This window comes from Euprymna scolopes, chromosome 5 (assembly GCF_053919585.1).
Source record: "Euprymna scolopes isolate OS-2025 chromosome 5, ASM5391958v1, whole genome shotgun sequence".
NCBI classification, from domain to species: Eukaryota; Metazoa; Mollusca; class Cephalopoda; order Sepiida; family Sepiolidae; genus Euprymna; species Euprymna scolopes.
The window spans coordinates 150437522-150459265 of NC_136486.1; the positions used below are offsets into that span (position 1 = coordinate 150437522).

Below are 21744 nucleotides of genomic sequence, written 5' to 3' on the forward strand. Positions count from 1 at the left end.
CACCATTCTCCCGTGTATGGAGTATTGTTGTCACATTTGGGCTGGTGCATCTGCTGCTAGTCTCTCGCTCCTATACAAGGTTCAAAAGAGAGTCGCCAATCTGATAGGCCCTGAACTGGCATCTAAGCTTCAGCCTCTGTCCCATCGACGAAACGTTGCATCCCTCTGCCTGTTCTTCAAGTATTTTAATGGTGAATGCTCTGACGAACTGCAGACACTTGTGCCCCCACGACGTAGACACCCTCGACAAACCCGACAGGCAGCTAAATCCCACCCCCACACTGTAGAGATCCCTAGATGTAAAAGATCTTTCTACTCCAGTAGTTTCTTTCCCAGAACCGCTAGACTCTGGAATGCCATTCCAGGTCCCTGCTTCCCTTACTGTACTGACATACAGAAGTTCAAGTGTAACGTGAACCGACATCTTGCTGCCCAAATCCCAACATAGTGCCCCAGCAGTTGCTGCCCCTGATAGTAGCCCCCTACACCAAAGGGGCAATGTGCCTTGTTTGGGGTGAAAATGTAATAAAAAAAAAATAAATAAAAAAAAAAATTTAAAAATAGTATGACTATTAAATACATAAATATAAAACTAACTTTTAATATTTCTTTTCTTAATGTATATTTTATCAAGGCAAAAAGATACTTTAGAATAAGGGTTAATGAGATAGAATTCTAGGGGAACAAGGGAAAATGATACCGATCCCTAATGAGTTATTCCCCTTTGAGCAGAAATACCCAGGTGACTAGAAGAGAGTGTTGTTGTTGCATTATTGATATTTAATTGCTTCTGCAGGAGAGCAGTATGTGACATAAGGTCATTTTAATGTGAGGATAAACTAGCTCCCCAAAAAAGGGCACCCTAAAGTAGAACAAAATAAAAATTGCTTTAGTATAGAAGTGTTTCCCATATACTGACTAAGGACAAATTAACTTAAGTGTAGCATCAAAACAGATACTACACTTAGATTGTTTGATTTCAATTCAATTTTGGCAAAAAATTAAAACAATCCTGTTTCAATTGCCATGTAGAGAAAAGATGGTAAAACTTTACAGTAGTCAAGCACCTGTCCAAATTTACCTTGATTTGATGCTTTCTTGTTGTATTCATTACTTCATTTGGAAGTCTATTCCAAGACCCAAGAATACTGATTGAGAAAGCAACCCTACTTCAGTTCAATCAAAATCGACCATCAAAAAGTTTTTTGTAATGTCAATGGGGACCGCTTTCTGGTACACAAGTAAATGATACTGAGGTATATCTCAATGCCATTGAGGATATTATAGGCTAAAATCAGATCACAGCGTAATTGTCGGTGCTTAAGGGAGAAAGGGTTAAGTTTTTTGAGTCTGGTTTCATAGGGCAGATTATCTATCTATCTATCTATCTATCTATCTATCTATCTATCTATCTACCTAGGCTGCTCTCTATCTCTCTCTCTATCTCTCTCTCTCCAGATTTCCTTGTTTTCCATCAGCTGCCTCAAATTTTCAGGATCACAGTTGGTGTCATGTGCAGTTTACTTGATGTACGTGGATCTATGTCATTCTTTGCTCATGCGCCCGTGCCACGGAATGCACAGCAATACATTTCTCACCAGCTCTTACTTGCTCCTCTGGCAGTGACAGACAAATTGTAGACGTCATTCCCTGATGGTAGGTTGCCATAAAGTTGTTGCTTCGTGGGATAATCTTGCTAAGATATATAATATAGATAGCCTTCTTTCCAATTTTTTTGTGAGTGTCCAGGCATCAAGGCAAAAAGATACTTTAGAATAAGGGTTAATGAGATAGAATTCTAGGGGAACAAGGGAAAATGATACCGATCCATGTAGCACCGTAAACAAGGACAGATTCTATCACTGTTCTGAAGAACTGCCTTTTCAGTTAGTTAGCCCTCGGTATCTCTCACTGTGGAACCTATGTTATATGGTATAGGTTTTATGGAGAGAGATAACGAAATTTGCATCTCAAAAGCATGGGCTGCATTGGATAAGCTGTGGTCAGTCTGACAAACTGAAAAGGCAGTTCCAATAGACTCTAAAAGTAGTTTCATTTTGAACATTAAGTAAGTGACTATAAAGCTGATCTTTTTTGTTTTATTTTGTCATTTTTAATTATATTACGATGTCATTTATCGAAGTAAAAAGCAACCTGAGAATAAGAGTTAATCAGATAGTTATAAGGAAACAAAGGTGAATGCCACTGGTTGCTGACGGGTTATTCCGCTATGAGCAAAGATACACACATGACTGAAGGAGAGAAAGTGGAGTTCACCATGTTGCACATAATTCCACGTGGTTGAATATGAAGGGACTGTCATACATTCAAAACCTACCATTGAGTAACAAACACTTATTGTATGTTCTTTTATGTTGTTTGGCAGAATTGAACCGGGGTGCTGGGCCACTCATAGGTGGTCAAATTAAAGTTACAGATATAATTCCTCAGCTAAGTATGTGTATTAAGGCAAAACTGCTCGGAGGTCAACTACAAAAAACTGCACAAATATCCACTCCAAGCTATCTCCTACAGTGCAGTCAGGACTTTCTTAAAACATCATAATCATTATTCATTTTGGTAGTCTGTGTCCCTCTCGATGGACATTTGGCAATCTGCGTCCCTTTTGACAGACGTTTTGCAGTCTGCATCCCTCTCAATGGATGTTTGGCAGTTTGCATCATTCTCAATGGACGTTTGGCAGTCCGCATCCCTCTGGACGGACGCTTGGCAGTTCGTGTCTCTCTTGACCAATGTTTGGCAGTGTTTGGCAGCCTGCCCCCCTATCAGCTGACGTCTTGCAACTAGTATCTCTCTTAGCTAGTCTTTGGCAGCTCTTATTTGACAACATGTTTTCTTCTGGCAGCAGTGACCTTTGTCAACCTGTCACCGAGTTTTCATACAGTTATCCTCATTTATGTAAACATAAAAATCTTTAATCTTTAAGAGAGACACCAAATAAATATGCTATTTGTATTTGCTGTTTGTTTTTAATTTACATCCTAACTCTTTTTCATTCAAAAAGAAAAAAAAAAGCAGACAAACTCAAAGATTGTTTAAACTTGCCTCTCTGCCAGTGGATTAACTGACTTAACCAATCGTACAGCTCTAATTGATCTGTTATTATTGCTTTCTATTCTCCCTCTCACAAGGTGAATGGGATTAAACCTAATTAAAACAGATCAACTATTTGTATTCTTTCTGGGTCATCCTGACTTGAAACCTTGATTAAGTAGGTTGACAGGATTACGATAAAGATAGTCTCGTCTTTTTGTTTCTTTGTTTGCAGAGGAAATGCAATTGTTTAGTGACGGTAGTTCCATAGATAAACCAAGATAAAAGTGTAGTAGAGTCAAATAAACATTTTCTATCATCAAGAATTTTAAATTTGCCTCTCTATGTAAAAGTAAGTCTATTACCGTTAACAGCTTGTATATTCTATTGCTTATAACTATTAAGTATTATTCTTTTAAAGCCACATGATAGCATGCAAAAACCTCTGTCCCATCGCCACAATGTTGCATCCCTATGCCTGTTTTACAAGTATTTTAATGGAATGTTCTCTGATGAACTTGTTGCACTTGTGCCCCCTTGACATACATATCCCCGACAAAACCTGCTTAGCAACAAAATCACACCCCTTCACTGTTGAGGTCTCTAAATGTCAGAAAGCTTTCTACTCCAATAGTTTCTTCCCTTAAATAGCTAGACTTTGGAATTTCCTTCCTGCTACCTGCTTCCCTAACTGTACTGATAAAACAAAATGTAATGTAAACCAACATCTTGTTAATCTTTCTTAGGCATAGTCCCAAATAGTAGACCCTTATGCCATGTTAGGGGTGAACGTGAGTAAAAAAAAAAAAATAATAATCATTTCGCCTGAGTAAGTCTGCATTGTTCTTGGCCTTCGGGCCGGGATCAAAGTGTAGTATCTGTTCTGCAGATGCTGCGCTTAAGATAATTTGTACCAGTCAATGGAGGGGAAACCCTGTATACTGGGACAATTATTATTTTTGGTCACAACCAGAGTGCCCTCTTTTTACCCTTCTTTTAAGGGAGCTGGTTTTCACCCACATTAAAAACGGCGTTGTGCCTAATTTGCTCGGTGGGGAGCAAATAAATACCCTGAGTAAGTCTGGGAGGAGTCTCTTCTTTTTAAATTTAAAACTGAAAAACAAAACTTGATCAAGTCAGTCCCCCAAAAGATCTGACTGAAACTTTTTAAACACAAATGCAAAACGTTTTGTCTACAGGATCAAAACAACCATTAAAAATTATAAAATGTAAAGATAGTGTCGTTAACAGGAGAGAACGGGGGGAAGCAAGCAAGCCAGTCACCCTCTCTCTTTTCTCTTCTCACTTATGCCTCTAGCAAGCGATGATGTAAGTTTAAGAAATGTTTTTAGTAATTTATTTGTTTTTTATTAAATCATTTTAATTGATTATCAATATTATAGAAAATATTGCACATATATATAGTACATATAGGATAATAAAATAACAAATTAATAACACTAAATATTTAATTTTTTGAACTGATTAAAAAATGTTATTCAAATAAGGCCTTCAAATAACTGTCATTAGTCTATAATGTATTTTAAAATGTTGTATAATAGATTTAACTCATTTTGCTGGTAATATGTGAACCTGAGTAAAAGTGTGTGTGTATATATATATATATATATATATATATATATATATATTGCTCTTTTCTCATATTTATACTTACTTTTTTTCTCTCACTACCTCTCATTTTCATTACATGCTTTCTTCAAATGAATACAAGCGTTTTAGAAGCATTTTAGTATTAGAAACGTATTAATTCACTTAATATTGTGAAAAAATCTAGCTTTAAAATCAATCTCACAAATAACATGTTTTGTGTTGTAGTTTCTAGTCAGTACGGTATAATTTATGTTGGCATACTGGTTCCAATTAGACATAAAAATGAATCAACATTGAGCCTGCACTACTAAAATGGGTGACCATTTGGAAATTCCAGATGCTGTATGTACTCTTTGCCTATCTCGGCATTGTTTTCAGTCGTCTAGCACTTCTCCTTGCCACTGGACGCAAGAAGTGCCGATTTAGGAGAGGTGTGGTTGAGGATGGCGCAATATTTGTCTCACAATTACAACGGTCCTGGATATGACCTTAAACTATATCCAGTGGTGAGGCCCCAGCTTGCGGGCTTTGGGGAGTGTGGAGCCACCCTTTAATTGCCATTGCTCCCAGGTCCACTCTGACCTGGAGTGGTAGTACTTGTTAGGGTCCCGACTATGGGTTAAGTAGAAACCAACTTAAAAAATATATTCTATTAAAAATTTTTCTTCCAAATTACTGGATTCGGCATTAAATAACCTGAAAAGGGTTGATATATGAACAAAAACAACCAACCAACCATAATTACAACCGCAGCTACTCTTACAGGGGGTATCTGTTGTCTCTTAAGACTGAACAAAGGCATCGCATCGATTTCTAGTCAACCTAGAAGCATAATTAAATGTGCTACAGAATTAACATACTGAATTTCCAAGAGTCTGCGACAATTTTAAATGTCTGTACAAAAAAGTCTGGAAACTTATTAAAGACACCTCGTAAATGTTCTAATCCTACGATTTTTGAATCAAGGTATCTAATAAAAGCACCAAACTTATGTTTCTGACTACCAGATCAGGCTGTCTAAAGATATCTGCTTTCTGATCTAAAATGCACCAAACCTTGTTATTGGTTTTTTTTCCATTCCTGTTTGCAAACACAATCAGGTTCTGCAAACAAAAAACATTTTCCGCTATGAAACAACCAAACCAAAAACACCATGACTATATACTTGAAGATGTTAAAAACCTACTAGATTTGAGGCTATTTTTGTTTTGGTCCTGTCTAAGAGCGATAGACTAGTGGTAGCTGCATCAGTCCAGATGTGAATTGAATGAAACCTATTTTAGATAAAGATTTCCCATTTATTATTTACATCAGATGGAGAGATTATATCTAGATATATATCGCCACATACGACTTATATTAGATTTGCTTGATTGTATTAGATTACAGACATTATCCATCATTTTCTGGATGCGTGCACTGTCAGAATGATTTCCTGTTCTGCCTTTCCTAGTGGTTATTCTGTCCGAGATTCACTGACTGACCTTCCAATTCAGTTTTATTGTTCTTTTCATTCTCATTGCTGGCATTAACAGGAACCATTGGTGCGAAATGTATTAGATACTCTTGGAAATAATTAATCGTTTTAACAAAACTCTATAGGCGATATGACAATTTTAGATTAAGCTTTTCATTCCATACTTTGGTCTCCAGCTTCCTTTTCTTTTTTTTTTTTTTTTTTTTTAGTAAATTTTTATAAGAAAGTAATCGAACCTGTTTCTGCTCTATTGTTATTTTCATGGCAATTGCTCGTATGAGCTCCAATCTGCTGTTACCCCCTTGCCAAACTTTCATGAAAAACAAAACCCTCGTCTAGTTGAAACCACTCTCAATAATCCTCCCCCCATGATTTATCTGTGCCTTAACCTAAATGTGGATTCCATGAACAAAGCTTCTTTCTTAGAACTGTACGCCTGTAGAACTCTCTTCCGTCTCCCTGCTTTCCAGCTGACTACAATATGGTCGTCTTCAAGTCCAATGTAAACAAGTTCTTGATGAACCATCTCTTTAAGTAATCCAATTTACCAACTTTCCACTACTAACGATTACTACGATATTATTCTACTGACTATTGTACAGGCCTCCGGACCTTGATAGCTGGTGACTCCTTTTTAAAATTAAAAAAAAAAAAATTGTTAATGGCGACTTGTCCCATCATTAGGAACAAAATGGATGTCCAAATAATTTCATATAAAAGCGGAAACTGACTGAAAATAAAACAAAATAGGAGAGCAACAAACTACTCAATAAACTGAATGAAACTGAAACGGAATAAAAGGTAAAAATGTTGAGTACCAGTTTCAATTTTGGATGCTAAAAACTACATAATCAAAAAATGACCTTGAATCAACCGTCTTCCTTTCTTAGTGCACATTATTTAATATAATTATCTTAAAAAAAACAAAAAAAACAATGTTTTCCACTCCTAAATTTTAATCTAAAAAATTATAATTAATGTATATATAAATATAAAAGCGAAAATGTATGTATGTGTGTTCGCTTTTTCTGTGTGTCTACAAAAGGCTTCTTTCAGAGAAGCGGTCGCTCGCTTCACAACTTTTTAAAACTTTTTATATCATATATAAATCGTAATATCACACAGGTAACAACGAAGCTCGCCTGTCTATTTAATTTGCTCGATTTCGGGAAGATAAATATTCAATATTTGTCGCTCGCCGCATGTGTGTTAGTCTTTTTCCTATAACATATTGGGGGGGGGGAAGCGTTCAGCAGTAAATGAAATCCCGCAGTCAAACTTGACCTCATTAACTCATTAAAACGAGCACCTGTAAGTAATTAAATAAATTCAAATGTGTTTCCGTAAGCATGTCGTGGTGGGGCAATGGTTAACGTCGCACGTTTTTTTTTTTCACAACTTTGCCTCAAGTGTTCGGGTTCGATCCCCATACTTACTTTTTTTTTTTTAACCCCCCCCCCCCACACACACACCTCCAAACACCCGGGTAACGCCGGATACCCCTCGCTAGTGTATGTATATAAAAAAAGCAGGCGTTTTTCAATTGCATATGTTTTAGCATCCCAAATTTATCTTTCAAATTGGTACCACTCTAGTACCGTACTTTGTAATATACATTTTTTTTACAAACTATTAAAAAATAAAATAAAACTTAGAAAATTGAATGCTTCACATAAAGACTTAAATTTCAAATAATAATTACACAAGATATTTTTTTTTTTTAATAAAATAGAATTTTTCTGTTTCTACATAAAACTTTCACTAGTGTGCTGCTTTCATATTTGATTATACTTTCAGTTTTCATTTTTACATTAACTATACAGCCATACATTTTGTTCCTAGTGATGGAACAAGACAACTTTACTATTTATTCTCTTGTGTGGTGGTGATGCTGACAACGTCAATAAGTAATTATTTCCATGTTTCCATTATATTGCTATTACAATAAAGAGTTAATCAATTTTTAACTGAATTATTCTCTTAAGGAGTTAACTGCCGGAATACAACTTTCTACATTTATTTCATTTACAACAGTTAATCTATATATATAAAAGCGAAAATGTTTGTGTGTGTGTGTGTGTGTGTTTGTATGTCTCGCAAAAACTTTCGTCACGGGCCACGGATATCAGATAGGTATCATTTTAAAGCTCTAACCTTCACCTGACAAATATCGAAAAATTGGCCAAAAACATTAATTCCTTCACTGGGCCCTTTTCTACAAGGTGGGTGCCAAAAAAAATCGTTCCTTCATTTTCTCTGCTCCTGCTACTATGACAAGTACGTCATGTTTGACCTAGAAAACGTTGACATTAGTTTCAACCACCTGCAAGTGTTTTTAAAGGTTTAATTTTATCCGTTATTCAGTGTATATCTCTTGGGCATAGGGATAACGTGTTGGGCATTTTTTTTTTTCTGCCTTAGCCTCGATGTTTTGGGTTCGAGCCTGTCTTTCTACCTAAACTTTTTTTCCTCTTTTACACCTTTTTTTTTTTTTTCCTTTTTTTACGTTTGTTCGCTGTTGTGCTTTGTTTTTTTTTTTTTGTTTTGTTTTTTTTACATAGGCATCACCACATTATCAAGGCCCAGAGGCCACTCAAGGATAAGGTTAAAGAGTGTACAGTAGAAATTGGACAATATAGTAATCATTAGTAATGAAAATTTGGTAAATTTGATAACTTATATGGAACGGCTTATCAAGAACTTATTTACTTTAGACTTGAACACAACCATATTGTAGTCAGCCGGAAAGCAGGAAAACGGAAGACAATTCCACAGGCGTGCAGTTCTAAGAAAGAAGCTTTGTTCATGGAATCTACGTTTAGTTTTAGGCACAGATAAAGAGTGGGGGGAATTATTGATAGTGTTTACAGCTAGACGAGTGTTTCTTGTGAAAGTTTGGCGAGGGGGGACCATAGATTGAAGCTCAGTCGAACACTTTCCATGAAAATAACGATACATCAGAGACAAATTTTTCCAATTTTTAACATCATATTTTTTTTTATAATATTAAAACAGGGTCACCCTCTCCTACATACACACCCCCAAACACCCAGGCAACGCCGGGTACCCCCGCTAGTATCTTATAAACCATGATGACAATTTTCATGAAAGATGTTCTGGAGAATAACGCTTTGAATCTTCAATTTCCTAATTTTGTAACGTTTCTGAATTTTTGAGATGAGGATTGGTTATTCATATTGTATTCATCGGACTACTGTTCTCAGCTTGAGTGTAATTTTCACATATTTTGATCAATGTAACCTTCGACCAAGGAGGTTACAAGTACCTGTGGTGCAGTGGTTAGAGTACTTGGAAAAATTAATTGTAATAGTGATATTCTCCTGAAGGTTGAGGGTTCAATTCTCAGTGTGGGTGATCGAAAAATACAATTGCAAATTACTTAGGACCTCTATCCAGTCATGGCTGACAGAACAAGAGCATGCTACCCCAGTGGAGTAAATTAAGGGTTCCATTCTAAATTCCGTCCAGGTTCCTGAGTTCGATAGAAACATTTCAGAGTCCAACAAGATACACCTGAAACAGGTTGGAGGTTACATCGACTGAAACGTTATGAAAACCTCACTGAAGATTAGAGCAGTTGTCCGATGAATCCAAATATGAATTCCTAATTTTGTTATGCTTTTATTTTTGTGAGGGAAAGTCTCACTTTATCAGCCAAAGACAACAAAAGTAATTAATGAGGCATTTTGAAGTAAACAACCCTTATACATTTTTGATACGTGTGCATTTTTTATGAAGTAATTATTAGTTTTTTTTTTTTTTTAATTATGGTACTAATATTTTAAAATCACATTACAAAGTTTTAAGATCTTTACAATAACAAATAAAAAAAAATATTTAAAAAAATTTAATTGAATAAATCAAATCTTAAAATAAAAAAGATATTAGCACAGTTTGCAATTATTATAAAAAAGAAAAAAAAAGTGTAAGATACTTGCAAACAAGAGATTTGTATCCCACACAAAAGTGATCATTGGTCGGCTCCCTAGTTTTCTGGAATATTATAATTAAAATAAAAAAATTATTGCTTAGACCAGATTCCTAGGAGAGCTTTTGTGAATTACTATTCAATTTAAATACCCTGCATTGTTATTTGGAATATTTGAGAGTGAAGTAACCTTGTATTATTATCTTAATGTACCAGAGAAACGGTAAGGACTTTGCAAGGCAGGGTAATATGATCGTTAGTGCAAATAACTATTCAATAGGAAAACAATGATTTTAATTCATGAATTGAATCGAATGGATTACAATTATCTGTTGGATGTTTAGTGAGGAATTTTAACTCTGACAAATAAAATAAACATAATTTAGGAATTTTTAAGTAGATTGGAATTTGGTTAGTCAATTAAGTAAAGGATTTAGTTTACATGAACGACACGTGATTTGGTCTGCTTTGCTGATGGATATACACATGATCAGTTGGTAAGAAGAGTTCGAGCTAACCAGTTAGAGAGAATGAACAGGGAAAGCACAGAAGCAGTCCAGTGGACACAGCGGACAAAAATGTAGAGATACAGTGTGCCAACTGTGAGAACAGGGATCATCCCTAAGCACGAATAAAATAAAATAATCTTCTGACCACTCAGTTGTATCAATTAAGATAAAAATGAAAATGTAATAAGTCCTCAGACGTACCTCTCCATCGTACAGTATATTAATACACTATGGCTGACTGGGATACTTTCCGTACATTTATATCGGATCTTCCTCTGCGTTCCATGTTTAAAAAGGATGTGTCGTCTATAGTACCAGACCTGACAAAATGGTTAATTGTAGGTACAGACAATTTCATACCCTCGAAAAAGTTCCAGCAAAAACCTAACAGCTAGCCATGGTTTTCTCCAGAATGTGCTGCTGCTATTGCGCACAGAAATCACTTTTTCCACTGCTTCCAACGTAATAGATGTATGGAAACTAAAGCCGCTTTCAGGACTGTCAGCAACCATTGTAAGAAAGTAATAAAGAATGCAAGAGAGTTATATGCTCAGTCCGTCAAGTCCAAAGTAGCTGAGCAGCGGCTTGGTTCCCACCAGTTTTGGCAAATTGCAAACAGAATCTTGAACAGAAGCGTGTGCTCCATCCCAACTATCATCAATGGACCTGAGTTAATCTCGTCAGCATCAGACAAAGCCAAACTCTTTGCCAAGAACTTTCCAGCCAATTCTACCCTTTGCGACCAAGGCCGCCAACCCCCAATATTTCCTCCTGTATCAGAAAACACACTATGTGATATACAAATATCTGTATGTGATGTTGCCAAGCTAATCAAAAACCTTGATTCCAGTAAAGCAACCGGCCCTGACAATATTCCAATTATAGTACTCAAAAAACTTCAACCAGAACTAGCACCCATACTTACAAAACTGTTTAAACGTTGTCTTAAGGAGAATTGCTTCCCATCACCCTAGAAAATCTCATCAGTATGCCCTGTATTTAAGAATTCAGGTGATCGTTCATCCCCCTCTCAGTACAGGCCAATAAGTCTCCTGTGCGTCATGAGTAAGTTGCTGGAATCTGTGTTAAATAGAGAAGTAATCAACCATCTCAGCAAAAATAACCTTCTTAGTGACACGCAATATGGTTTCTGTTCTGCTAGATCTACAGCAGATGTGCTTACAGTTATATCTCATAGGATTAGCGAATCTCTCGACAGAGGCAACCTTTCTAGGGCAATTGCTCTTGACATATCAAAGGCCTTTGATAGGGTATGGCATAAAGGTTTACTTCACAAGATCTCTAGCTATGGTATTGCTGGAGATGTCTTCTCAATTATTAAATCATTTCTCTCTGATAGGTTCATAAGAGTAGTAGTTGATGGGTGAAAATCAGAAGCTGACAGTATAAGTGCTGGAGTCCCTCAGGGGTCGATCCTGGGCCCAACTCTTTTCCTGATCTACATTAATGATCTTCCAAATCACATCCTTACATCATTCGTAGACATTTATGCTGATGACACTACCATCTATGGTAGCACATCTAAGACAGTAAACGACCAAGGTCTCTCCGATTCTCTCTCCTCTGATCTTGATCACGTTGTACAATGGGGAAAGGAATGGCTGGTTACTTTTAATGCATCTAAAACCAAGCTTCTATTTTTACATCATCAACGCTCTGATCCCCATCTGGCATCAATTAAAATGAATGGCTCTTGTCTTGGGGAGGCCTCAAGTTTTGACAGGCTTCTGAGCTTGACATTTACTCCTGATCTTAAATGGAATACGTACATCAAATCCGTTGCCAAAGCCGCTGGAAAAATGGTGGGATCCTTCTATCGATCCAGTAGATATCTCACTGCTGATGCAATTCTCTATCTATATAAGAGCCAGATACGTCCAAGGATGGAGTACTGTTGCCACATCTGGGCAGGAGCTGCTAGAAAAGACTTGTCCTGCCTTGATAGGGTTCAAAATAGACTTTGTGGCCTGGTGGGAGATGTCCTTTTCTCTTCGCTGCAACCTCTGTCTCACAGAAGAGATGTTGCGAGTTTATCTCTGCTTTATCGTTATTTTCATGGAAAGTGTTCAACTGAGCTTCAATCTATGGCCCCCCCCCTCGCCAAACTTTCACAAGAAACACTAGACTAGCTGAAAACATTATCAATAATTTCCCCCACTTTTTATCTGTACCTAAACCTAAACATAGATTCCATGATCAAAGCTTCTTTCTTAGAACTGCACGCCTGTGGAATTGTCTTCCGTTTTCCTGCTTTCCAGCTTTCTATAATATGGTTGTCTTCAAGTCCAATGTGAACAAATTTCTGATGAGCCGTTCCACTTAAGTTAACAAATTTACCGAACTTCCATTACTATCGATTACTATATTGTCCTTTTGACTACTCTACACTCTTTAACCCTTATCCTTGAGTGGCCTATCGGCCTTGATAAGTGGTGACGTTTATGTAAAAAAAAAATAATAATTTGTTATGGGTTTCCTTTGGAGAAAAGTGTCTTCGATTACAAGACTTTATGATAAAAACAACTGTCGGAAAAATAACTATATAAGAAGGTATGTCTACCTTGTCTGGTGTGCTAAAGACCCACATCTAAAAGCGTTGCTAATGACCCACACCTAAAAGCGTTGCTAATGACCCACATCTAAAAGCGTTGCTAATGACCCACATCTAAAAGCGTTGCTAATGGCCACATCTAAAAGCGTTGCTAACGACCCACATCTAAAAGCGTTGCTAATGACCCACATCTAAAAGCGTTGCTAATGACCACATCTAAAAGCGTTGCTAATGACCCACATCTAAAAGCGTTACTGAAGAACATTTAAAATCATTGCTAGTGAACCACATCTGAAATCGTTGCTAATGAACCATATCTATAATGAATTGTCCTGTTTGTGAACTGTATAATTGTATATGTATATACATCCGCTTCCTTAAGTATGAACACTACTATTATTAGATGAACACTTTATATACACACACGTATATAACATATACATTTTAGATTATATATACAACACATGTTAATTAAACACTAAAAAGATATGAGCTATACATACAAGAACAGAGAAACATTATAATCACTAAGTGATACTGAAGCCCATACACATAAAAGACACATCTTAACTTACCCTATATGTGCTTCCGGGTTGCACTTGCTCACACTACTGCATTTATATTTACTCTCTATCGCCCCCACAACAGCGGAGTTACTATCTAAAATCTGAGAAAATTAACGTCTTGGCTGCTTATCCTTCAGCTAACATTCCCGTATGTGGAGACTTCACTGTTCAATGTGGAATGATTAATCCACTCAAATAAGACCGATGACGAGGGGAGGTTCTGTCATGATTTCTCCATTGCTTATGACCTCACTCAGATTGTTCACGAACCCACCCGTGTGCCCGACAATGACGGCCAGTATGCAAGTCTCCTAGACCTTTTTCTCACAACTTGCCCTGAACTATGTTCAGTTTCTATTCTGTCTTGGATCTTTCGACCACTCAGTTGTATCAATTAAGATAAAAATGACATGTAATAAGTCCTGAGACGTACCTCTCCATCGTGCAGTATATCACTGCTCTATGGCTGACTGGTATAGCTTCGGTACATTTATATCAGATCTACCTCTGCATTACATGTTTAAAAAGGATGTGTCCTCTATAGTATCAGATCTGACCGAATGGTTAATTGTAGGTATAGACCGTTTCATACCCTTGAAAAGTTCCAACAAAAAGCTAACAGCCAGCCATGGTTCTCTCCAGAATGTGCTGCTGCCATTGCACACAGAAATCACTTTTTCCATTGCTTCCAACGTAATAGATGTACTAAGACTAAAGCCGCTTTCAGGACTGCTAGCAACCACTGTAAAAAAGTAATAAAGAACACAAAAGAGTTTTATCCTCGGTCCGTCAAGTCTAAAGTAGCTGAGCAGTGGCTTGGTTCCCACCAATTTTAACAAATAGCAAACAGAATCCTGAACAGAAGCATGTGCTCTATTCCAACTATCATCAATGGACCTGAGGTAATCTCATCAGCATCAGACAAAGCCAAACTCTTTGCCAAGAACTTTCCAGCTAATTCTACCCTTTGCAACAAAGGCCGCCAACCCAATATTTCCTCCTGTATCAGAAAACACACTATGTGATATACAAATATCTGTACATGATGTTGCCAAGCGAATCAAAAACCTTGATTCCAGTAAAGCAACCGTCCCTGACGGTATTCCAATTATAGTGCTCAAAAAACTTCAACCAGAACTAGCACCCATGCTTACAAAACTGTTTAAACGTTGTCTTAAGGAGAATTGCTTCCCATCACCCTAGAAAATCTCATCAGTATGCCCTGTATTTAAGAATTCAGGTGATCGCTCATCTCCATCTCAGTACAGGCCAATAAGTCTCCTGTGCGTCATGAGTAAGTTACTGGAATCTGTGTTAAATACAGAAGTAATTAACCATCTCAACAAAAACAACCTTCTTAGTGACACGCAATATGGTTTCCGTTCTGCTAGATCTACAGCAGATGTGCTTACAGTTATATCTCATAGGATTAGTGAATCTCTTGAAGGAGGCAACCTTTCTAGGGCAATTGCTCTTGACATTTCAAAGGCCTTTGATAGGGTATGGCATAAAGGTTTACTTCACAAGATCTCCAGCCATGGTATTGCTGGAAATGTCTTAATTATTAAATCATTTCTCTCTGATAGGTTCATAAGAGTAGTAGTTGAGGGGCAAAAATCAAAACCCCACAGTATTAATGCTGGAGTCTTTCAGGGGTCAATCCTGGGCCCAACTCTCTTCCTGATCTACATTAATGATCTTCCAAATCACATCCTTACATCATTCGTAGACATTTATGCTGATGACACTACCATCTATCGCAGCACATCTAAGACCGTAAACTACCAAGTGCTCTCTGATTCTCTCTTCTCTGATCTTGGACATGTGGTACAGTGGGGAAAAAACTGACTTGTTACTTTTAATGCATCTGAAACCAAGCTTTTATCTTTACATCATCAACACTCTGATCCTCATCTGGCATCAATTGGAATGAATGGCTCTCGTCTTGTGGAAACCTGATGCTTTGACAAGCTTCTGGGCTTGACCATTACTCCTGATCTTAAATGGAACATGTACATTAAATCCGTTGCCAAGACCGCTGGAAAAATGGTAGGATCCTTCTATCGATCCAGTAGATATCTCACTGCTGATGCAATTCTCTATCTATACAAGAGCCAGGTACGTCCAAGGATGGAGTACTGTTGCCACATCTGGGAAGGAGCATAGAGTTCAAAATAGATTTCGTAGCCTCGTAGGAGATGTCCTTTTCTCTTCCCTGTAACCTCTTTCTCACAGAAGAGATGTTGCGAGTTTGTCTTTGCTTTATCATTATTTTCATGGCAAGTGTTCGACTGAGCTTCAATCTATGGTCCCCCCCTCGCCAAACTTTCACAAGAAACACTCGTCTAGCTGAAAACACTATCAATAATCCCCCCCCCCCACTCTTTATCTGTGCTTAAATCAAAGCGTAGATTCCATAAACAAAGCTTCTTTCTTAGAAGTGCACGCCTGTGAAACTGTCTTCTGTTTTCCTGCTTTCCAGCTGACTACAATGTGGTTGTCTTCAAGTTCAACGTAAACAAGTTCTTGATGAGCCATTCCATTTAAGTTAACAAATTTACCGAATTTCCATTACTATCGATTACTATATTTTCCAATTGACTACTGTACACTCTTTAACCCTTATCCTCGAGTGGCCTCTGTGCCTTGATAGGTGGTGATGCTATGTAAAAAAAAAAAATAAATAAAAAAAATACAGACCCAGGCTATACAACATCCTTATGTTTGATTGTCCTAACAAACCTCAGCACAAACAGACTGAAGATGCTCAAAACTGGTGTCAAGTGTGCATTCATCCACATCTGTGTAAAATACTAGATGTAACCAGAATATAAAAATATATAAAAAGAAATTTTTATCTATTTCAGTTTTATATTATACTAGTTGAATACCCGGCATTGCCCAGGTGTGTCGAGGTGGTGTAGTAAGGAATCCCAAGGGAGGGGGGGTAGGTATTAAAAAATAAGTGGTAGTAGGAGGAGGGGGAATCAAAACAACAGTAGGCAGTTTGGGTGGAGAGAGGTGTTAAAAAAGTGGTAGTAGGCAGGCAAGCAGGCTCAAACCCATAACACGAAGGAGAAAAAGGAAGTGAAAAAAAAAACTAACGTCTTAGCTGATGCGTCCATCATGCAACCTGAAGGAGACAATGACTTGCGCAAAGTGTCGGCGAAAAAAAGCGACCCCCTCCGAACGATGGTAAATGTAAAAATCGAAAAAAGAAAACAGAAAAACGAACGTTAAAACTAAATCCCCCTCCCCCCCAAAAAAAACATGTGAAAAATGGCTTAAATAAGTCTGTTTCGATATTAAAATTTAAAAAAATCTGTGGGTACCTGGGTGTTTTTGGGTGTATGTCGGGGTGGGGGGTGTTAATGAAAACCTAAGAATAAGCAAAGTAAAAAAAACAGAAAAACGAACATTATGTGAAAAATGGCTTAAATAACACTGGTTCAATATTTAAATTTAAAAAATCGAAAAAAAAAAAAAGACATCTCATACCACGATTCGAATCTAAAACGTTTAGATAATGACCCAATGCTCTAACCAACTGAGCTAACACGACATACATGAAATTCAGTCAGTTCTTCAACTATTTAAACTAAATCAGGTCATGACGTCATCTGACATATGCGTAGAACCGATCTCGTCATGAGAGGACGGTTTTTGTTGACCCCCCCCCCCCCCTGTAAAAAGTTGTTGATTTCAGGGTGAAAAAATTAACGTTTTTGACCAATTTTTCGATATTTTTCGGGCGAAGGATGGAGCTTCCATATAATACCGAGTTTGTGAATTTTTGTTCTGTCTGTCGAAAGTTTTTAGCGGACACACCCAAACACACATAAAAACATACATACACACATTTTCGCTTTTATATATATACTAGCGGGAGGGTACCCGGCGATGCCCGGGTGTCTTGAGGTAAATCAAAACTCCGGGGGGGGGGGGGGGTAAATAAAAAAAATGTTTTGGTAGGAAGTATGAGAATCGAACCCGTACCCTTGAGTTGGAAATTAATGTGTGAAAAAGAAAAAAAACGGGAGACGTTACCCATTAGGCCACCGCGACATACATACAACATACTCAGGTTTGAATTTATTTATTAAATAAACTATAAGAACAGGCGTGCGCAATAAAAGTTAACTCTGCTGCTTCCATTTGACCTAATTAAGAAGGTCAAAGAGAAGTCACGCAGTTGTTTACCCAAGTTTGACTGTTTTTTTTTTTCCCCCAACAGATGTTGGGGGGAGGGGAACCAGCTCCCAATTGTCCAGATTGAATAACAATTGTCTGATGTACAACATTGATCAAAGCTGATTGCTTCTGGACATTTTTCCCAGCGCGATGCCGAGAACGTTGTTCGTTGTTAACTTTCAATTAGTTTCGCTTTTTATACGAAAAAGCTTCATCAACATGCGAGAAGCCAAAATAGCAATAATTTTGTAAAAGTCGACGTAAATAAATCTAGATGCGACGCACTTTCCCAAATCGTACATATTATTATTTAGGACCCATATAAACAGTTGTAAGTGATCGTAACGACCCCGGAACCGTCTGTGAGAAAAGCCTTTTGAAGACATACACGAAATGGTCACACACATTTTGCCTTTTATATATATAGATAGACTAGCGGAGGTACCCGGCATTGTCCGGGTGGAGAAAAGTGGTATACTAAGGCTATTGACCAATCAACCCCAGCCCTAAAAAACCCCAACTTTTCTTCAATTAAAATAGCAAGTATCTGTGCTAGCTCAAAAAAAAAAAGAAAAAAAAAAATTAAGCGCGATAGCCAGACTCAAACCTGTAACACGAAAGAGGAAAAGGAGGTGAAAAAAGCAAATGCGCTATCATGGCTTATGATGTTACGAGCCTTAAGATTGGTAGGCATATGACTTGCAAAAATGTCAATGCAAAAACTGACCTCTCCTTGCAAAAAAACGGCCTAGTTGACCAGGAAAGAATTCATTCTTTTGGACAATTTTTAAGTATCGTTCATCCAAGAGATTGATCTTTCTAATGATATCAATTTTGTTATTGTTTGATGCGTCTGTCAAAAGTTTTTGGCAGACATACAAACACACACACACACACACACACTCATTTTGCTTTTTATATATTAGAACATATATTTCAAATTCAAATTTTTTATGTGTTTTTCTATATTTCCATATCACTTTTTTTCACTTCACTTTTTTGAGTATTGTCATGTTTGGAACGGCATTTGGAATGGACACTCTCAACATCCCTATGTAAAGAACAGCTTTCAAAGTAGACAACCTCCTTTTTAGGGTGGGGGTAAATAATTCCCCAACATTTACCATGGTAATCATTGTCGGCATACTCCCAAATGCTAAAAAACAAAAAAAAAAAAATGTGAAACACTCATTGTTTTTATTCATACTTTTGTAAATAAATATGTAAACAGTTTGACAAAATATATAACCGTAATAACTTAAATAAACATAGTTATTTGAAAAGATATGCAAATAAAAAAAGAATCAGTTGATTAAAGAATGTTTGCATATTTTTATATATTTTTATTGTAAGTGGGGGTGTAAAAAATAAGTATAAAATATAATTAATTCTAAAAATAGTTTAACAGTTTTAAAATTCACATAAAGTGAACGAGCAAGTGAGAGAGAGAAGAAATAAATATTTGTTGTTTTTTTGTTGGTATCGCCGTGTTATGTTTTGTTTTTCTTCAGCATAAAAGGAAATGTAAAAAGAGAGCAAGCAAGAGAGAGAAAGAGAGTTGGGAAGAATATATACCGAGAGATGGAGAGATACAAAATAGCGCCATGAAATGTAAGAAATAACAAAAAAATCTGAATACTTTTGCCAAATAGACCTGTTCATGTGATTGTAAGTTAGGGTTTGATTTTATGTGCAATTACCTTTTTTTTTTTTTTTACTTGTGCATGTTTGTTCCAATAATTAAGGGCACCAATATTCAAGTGTCTGTGTTTGAGCAGTTAATATGTACGTGTTTGTTTTTTCTATTAGCATTAATGTCTCCTGCAGAGAACGATGCCATTTCGGAGAATTTTTGAAGTGCTTGTTTATGTAGGCAATATAATCATTCCAGAATATAAGAATGTCAGGTCTCAACCAATCAAATTACACAGAATCTGGCTGAGGAGACGTTATTATTTATGTATTTATGAGTCTGAGAAGTGAAAACTAATGGTATGTCTATGTGTTTATGATGAAGTTACAAAGGGTGAAGTCCATATCTGTCGGAAGTGTAGAGTTCATCTCGGTGATGACTGGGGAGTGATAGGAGGATTTCACATTGAGAGGGAAAAATAGGAACTACTTCCTCTAAAGACGGTTGCAATAGTGATGATGTTGCTCCTAGGATGAAATATAGGACTTTATTATAACGACAAAATATGCTAAAATGTTGTTCTAAAGTTACATAAGATAGTGGCTAATAGTTTAGACATAATAAATTTCTATATAGCATTTGTTATTGCAAAGCTATAGTACTTTGGTCCAGAGGCGAATTTCTGCAATCCAAATATTATATATAATGGAAAGGAGATTATTTTAATACCTACAGACACTACTGTTTCATGGTTATGCAATTATCAGTGTAAGAGATGACGATTAATGCTGGTCGAAGGATTCAAACCCTCGCCACAAAGCAACTTTGATTTCATTATATTATTTTTTATATATTTTTTAATATTTTATAATTATTTTTCTTTTCTATAAGAGGAACTTTAAATTTATAGAAGATAGAACAATGCAAAGGTGTAACCGATAGACTCAAACTGATGCAACTCAAGAGATAATGGTTTCACTTTTATTGATCCAATTCATGTGTAAACGTATAAGCATATGTTTATAATCTGTTTATTATACAAACATTATATAACCCACACGTTTTTATATACAATATTTAACATGTAGGATGTTCCTTGCATCAGGCATGATGCTATATTTTGGGGTGTCTTCCCTGTGTCAGGCATGTGTCTGACTTTCAAACATGCATAGGAGGTTTTATTGTAGAAGAAGCAGGTTTGCAAAACTTAGAAATTAATTTATCTATTTCAGTTGCATAATTTATTAATATCAGACGAGTGTTGTTACTTAATATTATCTTAGTTTCTTTTTCTCATGTTTTTTATGGAGAAATTTTATTTTTATGGTTATTTACACATATTTTATATATATATTTTTTTCATGCATTTGTTTTAAATATTTATAGATTTGATTTTTTTTCTTTCTAGTTAATATAAACTGTACATGTGTAACTATTGTGATTATTTTCTTTGTCTTTTTCAGATAGTAAATAATTAATGTAGAGGATGTCTGGGGAGGATCCATCGACAGAAGATGTGAACTCACTGGATGACTGGCCTGGTCAAATGATACACCAGGCCGCCATCTACAACAACAGTGAGTTAATGCAGTGTCTGTTGGAAGGGGATGAAGTGGCCAACATTAATAATGTTGACAGTATTGGACGGACAGCAGTCTACACTGCCGTCACCAACCAGAGTATGCAATGTCTCAAACATCTCATACAACATGGAGGTAAAACGCCTGCTGCCATTTTTAAAATTTTTTAACTGTATTCAAATCTTGGTCCTGCCAAACAATGTAAATTTTGACGTTTCTGAATATTTGAGATGAGGATTGGTTATTCGTATTTTGGATTCATCGAACTAATGTTCTCATCTTGTGTGTGATTTTCACAACTTTTCAGTCGATGTAACTTCTGACTCGTGGCGCAGTGGTTAGAGTACTTGGAAAAATCAATTATAAAAAGCGATATTCTCCTGAAGGTTCAATCCTTAGTGTGGGCGACCGAAAAAAGCAATTGTGAATTACGTAGAACCTCTATCTAGTCATGGCTGACGGAACAAGAGCATGCTACCCCCGTGAAGTAAATAAAGTGTTCCACTCGAAATTTTATCCCAATTCTCGAGTTCGGCTGAAACATTCCTGACTTCGACAAGATACACCTGAAGAAGGTCAGAGGTTACATCGACCCAAAACGT

General features: G+C 36.6%; 1 protein-coding gene across 1 annotated transcript in view; it reads left to right on the forward strand.

Moving 5' to 3' along the window:
- The window catches only part of LOC145277020 (leucine-rich repeat serine/threonine-protein kinase 1-like), a 611216-nt gene that overhangs the window by 80965 nt on the left and 508507 nt on the right, over positions 1-21744 (forward strand). The window contains exon 2 of the mRNA XM_080128624.1: positions 21026-21277. Within this exon, the coding sequence (XP_079984750.1) occupies positions 21049-21277 (229 nt within the window). The 5' untranslated portion in view covers positions 21026-21048. The remainder of the gene's footprint in view (positions 1-21025; positions 21278-21744) is intronic.